Source organism: Merops nubicus, unplaced genomic scaffold (assembly GCF_000691845.1).
Source record: "Merops nubicus isolate BGI_N331 unplaced genomic scaffold, ASM69184v1 scaffold11325, whole genome shotgun sequence".
NCBI classification, from domain to species: Eukaryota; Metazoa; Chordata; class Aves; order Coraciiformes; family Meropidae; genus Merops; species Merops nubicus.
This window is the reverse complement of record NW_008611624.1, coordinates 12990-23172: the sequence shown is the minus strand read 5'-3', so window position 1 is coordinate 23172 and position 10183 is coordinate 12990. Positions and strand designations below refer to the sequence as shown.

Sequence of the window (10183 nt, the reverse complement as noted above, 5' to 3'; positions counted from 1 at the left end):
ACCCCAGCTCAGTACGGTGAAGGCACAGAGGCTCCTCATCTTGGCCTTTCAAACAAAGATAACTGGCAACCTGATGTTAGCGCTACTTCACCAGCAACTGCTGAAGTATGAGTCATGACATAACTTAAAATGCCTTGAAACAAAACACCTGATACTAATGCTGCAGTGCCAGAATAATCTATAGATATGCCCCTCATAGGATGCCAGCTCAACAAAATTGACTCCCAGTGATCTTAGTGTTTACTTGCTGTGGTAGACAAAGGGAAGGTACCTCTGTCACGACAGCAGGTTACACTCTGTGTGTGCATGAGAAGGGCTGGGAAGGGTCACTGGGATCTCAGACCTGTTTAGTGAGAACAGCTGAACAGTCCTGTCTTCTTGTTTACATGCAAAGCAGGCTCAGTGCCTCCAGCCATTTCCTCCTCTGTCACTAGCTCCAGGGATGCTTCACACTATTTATAACCAGCAATCACCACTGGTACCCTCAAAGAGGGAAAGCTGACAACAATGGAGACAATTCATAAATAAAACACTAGTACCTGGGAGATGCCATCCAAATATTTATGTTCTCTGCAGCTCTCATTAAGCAGCATACACTCGAACGACATAAACACTAAATGTTCCTTCCATATCAGAGCAAAAGCAAATGCACAGATGCATTACACTTGAGCATTACTACCTACGTACTATACAGCGTTACAACTGGTTTTAGAAAAAAAACTGTCAAAGCTCAATCTCCTTCAATGGTTATGAGAAACCACTACTCCATTAGCCTTGGCAGTCTCACCATTAAAAGCTCATTTTCAGTATTACTCAAACTATATTTGGAAGCAATTGTAGCTGTAAAAAAAAAAAGATACCAAGCAAACTGAAGTGAAACTTCTGCTTATTTCTGGACAAATGTGGTGCCCTTTTCTGAGTTTCAGTCAACAAAACAGTCAGTACTCTGCCTGATCATTTCCAATCTATACTGCATTTCATCATATCAGGGGATCTGACCCTTCTGAACAGTGAAGCAGCTACAGATATTCAGGAAGAAGAAAACAGTCCTGGAAGACTTCACAAGTGACCTATGCACAGGCAGAAGAAGTCTGCTTATTGCTGCATAGTCCAAGTTCAAGTTTACAGCATCATTTAGCTCAAACCAAATGCCACACAAATATCCATTTATCAAAAAGGAAAACAGAAAAAATAATTGTTTTTTCCTGTATGAGGCCAAGATGTTTGATAACGTGGAGGTTACATTTTAAAATGACCTTTTGCCTTCTGCTAGCTTTGCCTAATATCCACATTTCTGGAAGCAGCATCCTAAAAACACCTAAAGGGTTAAGGGCATGCAATTCAAAGGAACTCAGAATTACATATTTGACTTTAACATTACTCATCTTACTGCTGTTATGTTAAAGACCTGCACTTCCCAATTAGTAAGTACCCGTGGGGTGAGAGGCAGCCTACAGTCCATTTCCACATTCTGCAGGAAAGCATTAACAGGGGGGTTATTTCTTGGGTGTCCCATTTCCTTTACTAATACCACACAGCTCATCTCCATTCCTACATCTACTGAGATAATAAGAAACCTTAATGTCACTGCATGTTGGTGAAGCAGCAGCTGGAACAGCTGAACAGGAGTAATATTGCCTACTTCTGAATGTGGGATAAGAGAGAGCAGCTGAATCTATTAGGGAGGTACACAATAAATAAATGAGACTCAGATGGAAACAATCCTCCCCTTAGTTCTTTTGTTTGCACTTAGAAAAATTCATCTTTTTGAGCACTTTGTCAGTTAAGATTGATAAGGGTCAGAAAGTGAGATACTGGTTTAGAATATTTAAAGGATTAACACATCTCCTTCTGTTCTTGTATTTCAAGTCATGCAGCTCTAGCAGTAGCACTTTTATCAGCTAAGACACAAAATGTGCTGGGCTATAAGGCTGTAAAGTGATGCACACAAATCAGGTAACTCAACAAAACACAGCACTGATATCTCTAATCAACAAAGAATTTTTTGAGCAGTCAAAAAAAATAATAAATGATACTTTGCATTTTTGTGACACAGGTACGGTCTGGATGTATTTTTTTTCAGACTGTCATCAAAACACACAGATCCAAAGCAGCAGGACATCAAGTTAAACATTTGTTCCCAAAGTAAGAAACAAGTGCTTTGGGCTGAGGGCAGTGGAAGGGAGCAGCAGGGGAGAATAATCCAAAAGCTTGCATAGATGACAGCTTTTAAGCAAGTATTTTCTAAATGTAACTTCATAGGGAAGGTGTTTGGGTTTCCTCAAAATACCTGATTAGGTAGAGATCAGAGGAACTGGGAGACCAGAAGTGCCTTATTGTGTGCAAATCTTAATTCAATCCCTGCATAAATGCATTACAATAGTAGCCTGAAATACAAAAATGCTTACAAAAAAGGATCCCTGCCTCTTTCAGTGCATGGTGTGTACAATGCTGAGTTGTTAAACAGGTTTTCAACATTTTATACTGTATTTGCTTTTCAAAATGAGACTTCATAAAATTTTCATTTCTCCAATAAGCCTCCTTGGCTTCTTCTATGCAATACATAGATTATTTTTTCCCCCTTGATAGATTAAAGACAATTGTATTCTATTTACTCTTCCATTTCCTTAAGATTTTTACTCCAGTACTCATGCTACACTGTATTACAAGACAGTTTTAAAATTAATTTTATCAAACAGAGCTTGAAATCTCAAGAAGAAATTGCCCATCAATTCCTTGATGTTCCTTACGTTTAAATTCCTTTAAGTCCCTTAGACATTCATCTTTTCTTTCTACTCTTGTTTTACAAACCTATTTTCTAATTTGTGGAATATCAGCTAAAGGCATAGCCAGTGAATTAATCACCTTAAGACTAAAGAAAGCATTGCTGCTATACTCATTTTTCCATTCAGATATCACAAAACTTATTAAGACAAATTTAGCCTAATAAACCCAGAATTTTTCGTTTTTAAAAACTTGACATCAGATGAAAATGTTATTTGATGACAGTGTTATTCACCCACTGCAAACTCAATTGCATTCTCCTCTTGAAACAAATCCAACCCAAACTCCACTTCAGAAGATGGAAACTCCTCCTGAAATAGGCACACCAGCCAAGGGCATACAGAAGCTCTGGAGGTAAATACTGTCCTTGTTTCACCACATACAGGGAATAAGAAACCAAAGAAAAAACTTAAATTGAAGGAAAAGTAAACCAAACATATGAGGAATCCTTGATGAATAATCTAGGATTTTTCTCATTTTGTCATAACATGGATGAAAATGAAAAGCCACTCGATTAGGTCTGGACTCGTTCCAGACCAGAGTCCACAACAGCCCAGGCAAGCTGGAAGCACCACTCCAGCAGTCACACTATTCCTGGTAACTGAGCTGTAGCATGAAAACTATTTGGGGAAGAAGTTTCTATCAGCTATTTTGGGAACAGCAAGTCAAGCTGTAGATCATTAGAAGTTTCTAAAATTCCAATCAGTTTGGTTTTATTCAGCTTCACAGAAGACTCAGGTAAAGCTAGCTACAAGTAGAGAAGGAAGGCTCTAGAACTCTGATGATTACACATGATTGCTGTCACAGACTCCATCCAAACCACAAGCTTTCAAACTACTCCTTGACTTACAAGTGAGAAACTAACCTGCCACTCATACAACATACCTCGGAGTCAATGTCCTTTTTGATATATGTACTGTAGTTCTGTTGAGCTAAATGCCAACTTCCTGACTCAAAAAAGGTTTAATTTATACAGCAAATCAATTCAAAATTTAATCTAAAGTAAATTTAGATCTTAAAATTACTTACAGAAACACACACAATCCAAACAGATAATGCACACACACACACAAAAAATCCCACCAAACAACAAACCAAACCAAAAGACACACAACAAAACCAACATTCAGATCTTCCTTACTGAGTCTCCCAGGCAAAGTTTTACATCCTCCCTCAGTTTAGCAGTTCAAAAGGCTTTCCCAGTGAGGAGGAAGAAGAGATGTCAGTCAGTACATCTATTGTTCTACATTCAAAGAAAGCACAGCTAGGTCAAGCAGTCTCCACATGTTCAGTAAGCAGAGACAGTGGCAGTCCCACAGCTAGGCTGCTGGGCACTGGTAAACAGCTCCTAGCTGACAAAGAGGCAACTGGAAACTAAGGACCGCCTCAGATGCCTGAAGGAAAAAGAGACACCTGCATTATAGAAATGACAGGCTCACTGAGAAAACAAAGCAGGCTTTCTGCCCTGAAAGCAGCAGAGGAAGCAGACATTTTACGCCAGTTGTTGCACAGATAAGCACACAAAACAGAGCACAAACTATGAGTCATGTGTTCCCATCCTCAAGCTTGTGTGCTCACCTACCTCTCCTCTGAATGAAGTCAGGGGAATGTCCACAGGAGAAACATACAAACCAGACACTCCTCCTCACCACACCAACCCTGCTCTACCTGGCAGGAACAAGCCTCAGAATCGAGATGTCAAATTACCAATTAGTAACCAGTAAAGTCACTCTGCAACTTCATCATCAAGCGCGTCTCATGCCTAATGAAGTTAAAAACTTCCAATATTCAGGGTGGTAGAGCAATGTATCACCCACCCAGCTGTGTAGGTGCCCGACCCATACAAACAGATGTGCTGCCTGATGTGCTCTGTTTCAGCTGACAGAAACAAGTTTACAACATCTGTAACACACTCGTCCAACGTGTTACATTTCTGTTCACTAACTGCTGGTCTAGAAAGAATAAACCAAATCCCTTTCCATTAAAGCTGTTCCTCTCCCTGAACTTAAACCTCAAGCTGGCCAGGACAAAACACAGATGTATTTTTTCTTCTATTTTCTTTAAAAGTAAAACATTGTTGAAAATACTGACACAAGTCAGATACTCAGAAGTCTGGAAGACACAGGATTACATCACTGAAAGACATGTAGCACAGCTCCAAGTATCAGGACAAAGTTGTGCAAGTCAAGCCACTGATGGCTTGCAAGCCAATGTTCTAAGGATATTTATTTTTTTTTTAGATAACATGTACTGTATAAACTGCCAAACATTTACATAATTGTCAGAAAACTAAATTTGCTGCATTTTATGCTGCTGAGATAAATGAAAAGCCAAAACAAAGCCTACCGCCCCAAAAACCACCTTAAGTGAATAAGCAGACAAGTGATACGTTAGGACATGACAGTCAGCCTTAGACAGAAAATTATCTTTGCTGATAGTAACTAGAGAAACATGTTGGCAGAAATGTCCTCATTCCCTACTTTCACAAACAGAGGTATCAGCAGGGTTTTGTAAGAGTTATATTCCAAAGCTAAGACAAGCATATGACATACATTAAGCATAAACAAGTTCATCAGAGGGCAAACCATTCTGCCTGCGTGAGAGCACCACCACTTTCAGAATGGTTCCTTCTTCAGGCTATCAGCCTGCTCTTCTGTTTGCAGTGGTTTCCTGTGAAAATCACCAAACTTCCTCCCACTTGCACTCATGCCCTGTGTAGACTACAATTTGGCCACTCTCAGCTATAAATCCCCAGCTCACAATGAACTACTCATTAGAGAAACAGAGAATGCAGTGCCTGAAAACAAAAAAAAAACAACCTACAACTTCCATCTTTTCACAGACAGGCCATAATGGCACAGCCTCATTATCATGCTAATGCTTTCAGGAGACTATCAGAAATTAATTTTATTCTAGCATCTCCAAAGAAGCCCCTTCCCTTGCAAATTTTCTATAACTGTAATTGTTTTAATAAGCTGTTAAATAAGAATGAGAAATTAAATGGAAAGCAATATCAAAAGCACAAATACACACTTGGATAAAAAAAAAACCCCAAACACTTTAAATTAATGAGACACACACTATGAAGTACACCAATAAAAAAAAAAAAATTAAAATTCAGTCCGACATAGCATCAAACAGAAAGGGAGAAAATTAATTAATGAGTCATTAAGTATTAAGTCAAAGCTCAGTGTGGTCTCATTAGCCAACTAGGTTAGACCTAATTAAAACTCAGTACAAGATTCACATGAAAAGCCTAAACTGCCTGTTGCAGACTGTGGGGATACAGAGTGGGTGTTGACCACTGAACCTGCACACATCTAGATAGACTCTTCTGCTAGATTATTCCTACTTTTAAACACAGTAATGAGATACTAGGGAAAAAAACCACCAAACTAATCCTGCTTAGTTTTTACAGCCATCTTCTGACTCATCACATCAGCTGGTGTTTCTGCTGGCTATGCAGTACTTCTGGAGTTTTCTACCAGCAGTGGTGCTGGCCATGCTGTATGGAAACTCAGGAAGGGAGAGCAGGAAAGAAGCACGGATATCACATTATAGACACCCTCCTCAGTCAAATCATATATCAAACAGGCCACAGGACACTAAAATATCCCCAAACAACAGGTTTGTAAGACTTGGACCTAAAAAGAAATGGCCTCCAAAGACAAAATGACCACTCCAATATCAAAAGTACCAAGATACAACACTGCATGATTTCCACTGCTTCCTTGACTCTCTAGGCTGAGGCAGTTGCAGTAACTAAGACAAGCCAGACTTGACACTGAAGGAACCAGAAGAGTAAAAGTCTGTACATCTTCTATTTAGGCAAAAAACCCCCACCACCCAAATCTTGCTTTTTCTTCTTTTCCTTTATCACCCCCCTCTAGCCTTTGAGAGACACATGCCCAACTACAGGAAAGTAAATGAAGCACAATTCAAACAAAACCAAGGCCTATGATGAAACATCTCTCTTCAGCATGACCCTATAATACTCTAAATTATGTAAGAAAAGATTATAAGGAGAATAAAAAGCTAAAGGCTCACAATTAAGAGTTCCCTATTGTTGCCAGCCTCCCTAATCTGTGAGTGTCAAGGAGTCAAACATCTGTTCCCCTCCAGCAAAACTAGTGTCAAGTAATAAATTTTTTTATCCTCCAAAATATTTGCAGGAACTTTTCTATGAGCAAAAAGCATAGCTGAGTTAAATAAAGGATATCTATTAGTAATGAAATCAAAATTAAAATCCCTCCTCAAGCACCACAGTTTGCAAACATTTTTTTAATGAATCTTAACTTCAAATCTAGTTTAGCAGATGACTATACTAAGGGGACCACAAAGTGTTAGCATCCATACCTTTGTCCTTCTTGAAGTCCAAAGCATCTTCCTTATCTGTCACTATCTCCTTCATGTTGATAATGCTTTGGTGATTAAGCTGTCGGAGGATCTTAATCTCCCGAATGGCTGTAATTGGAAACCCTTCCTTCTCATTATCCAGACGAACTTTCTTCAGGGCCACCATCTCCCCTGTGAGAAAATTTAAATAAAAAACCTTAGGATTAGCAAACAAAGGGATATAGGACTGGGTTTGGTAGTTTGTTTTTTTTAAAATCCTTCTCATTTGTTACTATTTCTGAATGAGTTAAACACCATGTTGAGTGGAAATAGAATTGACCATTGCTGGGAAACCACCACATGGAGAAGTAAAACTGTAAGTGAGAATTTTTCAGCTACCCAGAACAAGGTCTGCCTTATTCCTCCTGCATATCTCACTCACCTGTGTGTTGCTATTCCACACCAGGTCTATCAATAAACCCCTATGAAAGAGTAATTATCAAGAGAAGGTTTAGAGACAAAGGCCTGTGTCTGCTCTGGATTTCTTATTACAACAGCACCATAGGTCAGAACACACATATCCAGCAAGAAATGCTATGCAGGTCAAGATAAGAAGCAGATGACTAAACAGTTCTCAAATTCACCAGTATACTTTCCACAAGCAGAAGTGTCACTGCCATGTTTACAAGGAGGAGAATTTTTCCTTATTATTCTACTGCTGTCTGGGCTGGATGAAGCTGGATGCTGCAAAAACTGCATCATCTACTCATGATGGAGGATATCTAAAGGCTGTATTCCAGCTCAAACATTTCGCTCTTGGAAGTTTATTGCTACATCTGGGAAGCTTACTGCCAGCAGAGATTGTTAGCTCTAGAAAGGACTTACCCCACACCAGTGTATATGATACATACACAGATGATCACATTCCAGTGTGACACAGTATCCCCCTGCTCTGAAAGCCCACGGTACAGCTTGTTATGAGGTATCTCAAAGGCTAGAATGCCACTCTTCACACGGGGTTTGAATCCAAAGCCAATGGAAGTTTTGCTCTGACTGTATGGATCAAATCAATACAGCGAGCAACAACTTCTGCTGGAGGTTAAGAACTGACTGCCACATGCAAACAACCCAAAGCTTGCCAAAGAGGCAATGTGGTTATGGATTAAAAAGTTAAGCACACAAAACAGAATCCCAGGAGAGCAAGATGAAGCTCCTACTGCAGATTTGCAATGGTTCACCAGGTAAAGGTAAAATACAAAATCTGTGACAGTTCAGCTTAACAACTGAAGTTTGCAAACTGAGACAAGCAGAGGTGAAGAATGAAGGAGGAATTATCATGACCCTGCTCTTTCTTACGAAGATCAGAAAGATGGCACTCAAGCTGGTATGGGGTTTCATGTGATGCAGTTGCTGCTGAAGTAGAAGATTATCCAGCATTCAAGCACACACAGAAAGAATTACTAATTGAACATAAAAAGTTCAAGCAACATCAGCACATATGAAGAAGTGATTTTAATGCATTGTCTATTTAGGAGTGACAACATTCTTACATATCATAGTGGTAACTGCTTGCTCATTTGAGCAATAATTTAATGTGAAATTTTAAAATTCTGCCACTCTTGTAAATTCAGTTATACTGCAAGAAAAATATCAAACATGCAACACTTAAGAGCTGTGTTGCACAGAAGCAGATTCTCTTCCTACTATCAGCTGGTGACTACTGAAGTATGAAGAAGAGACTACATCTCATGTTTTGTTTCTTTCACCCTTATGTCCCTTCACCAACTTCACTATTCTTTGTCAACCTTCCAGGGTGCCATTTTGTTTCCCCAGAGTACTGACCCTCTCATCTTTACTAGCTCCATGGTGTACACAGCAACAAAACGCGAGAAATAAGAACTAGAAATTAAGAGTACTGAGTTTGCTTTCAGCCACAACTTCACAGAGAAATGAATTTCCAAAGCAGCAAAAGATAAGTTCTGATTTAGGCAAATGCTAGATCTAAAACTAAACAAACCAACGACTAAAACCTTTCCAAACATTAGAGGGCAGAATACCACTAAATGTACGCAATCTAAAAACAACCCCCAAATTTCCTGTTCACCTTAGAACTGCAGGATTACCTTTACTTTTTTGAACTTACCTGTGTCTTTGTCTCTGGCTTTGTAAACTTGCCCATAAGTGCCTTCACCAATAATACCAATGATATCAAATTTATCCACACAGCGCTTTCCCCAGTCTATTTCTTTTTCTTTTGTCTCACCATGTCGTGGTCCACATATTCTAGAAAACAACAAGTACACAGCTGATGCACCTAAGGATTGCCTTAACTTTGAATTAAAACCTCAACACTAGATATCTCCAAGACATTATTCAACAACTGGCTTACTACCATTAACTGGCAAAAACCCACAGTTTGATTCAAGCCTCATTAATAAGTCATTAAAAAGCAGAATTATTTTGAAAAGAATATAGTTTAAAGAAATATTATCACTTCTACTTGCTTGATAGGCTTTAAGAAAAGGTCTAAGAAACATACTTTGGTCTTCTCTTGCTGTGTGATGGAACTGCTGGTTTCTTTTCTTCAGGACTTTTGGATAAGTCAGCTCCTCCAGGCAGCTCAGGTGGAAGTGGCAAGTCTGCAAGCAGATGGCGAAGTTTCTTCTCTGTTTCTTTAGTTGACTTGACTGAAAGATTCTCTCTTACACTACTAAAAAAGAGACAATTTGACTATTAAGTTCAACACAGTAGAATGATATTAGCATACATACAAGAAAACTTATTAGAATTGTTTTTTTAAAATACATTCTAAGCCATCAATGCATCAACATATGGAATCTCTGCTCTTAGAATATGCAAGATTTTGAGTTATGTTTTACCAATGGCTTACAAATACCTCTGGAAGATGCACAGCTAAACATCAAAATTCTACAGAAACCACTCAATTGGATCTTCTGGGTGAAAGCTGGGGTTAGATGACACAGCAAACCTCATCAGGCCAGATGACTGCAGCCTCACAGGCTTCTTCCCAAGCTCATGGCCTTGGCCATCAAGAATATTTAGA

The 10183-nt window shown here is 39.1% G+C and overlaps 1 protein-coding gene across 1 annotated transcript in view; it reads right to left on the bottom strand.

Moving 5' to 3' along the window:
* Positions 1-9719, bottom strand: part of LOC103773890 (cyclin-dependent kinase 13-like) — a gene marked incomplete at its 3' end in the record, with an annotated part of 27170 nt that extends 17451 nt beyond the window's left edge. The window contains exons 1-3 of the mRNA XM_008941271.1: positions 9659-9719; positions 9263-9402; positions 7141-7311 (exon numbers count right to left, since the gene is read on the bottom strand). Coding sequence (XP_008939519.1) covers positions 7141-7306 — 166 coding nt within the window. The remainder of the gene's footprint in view (positions 1-7140; positions 7312-9262; positions 9403-9658) is intronic.
* Between the last annotated feature and the right edge of the window lie 464 nt (positions 9720-10183).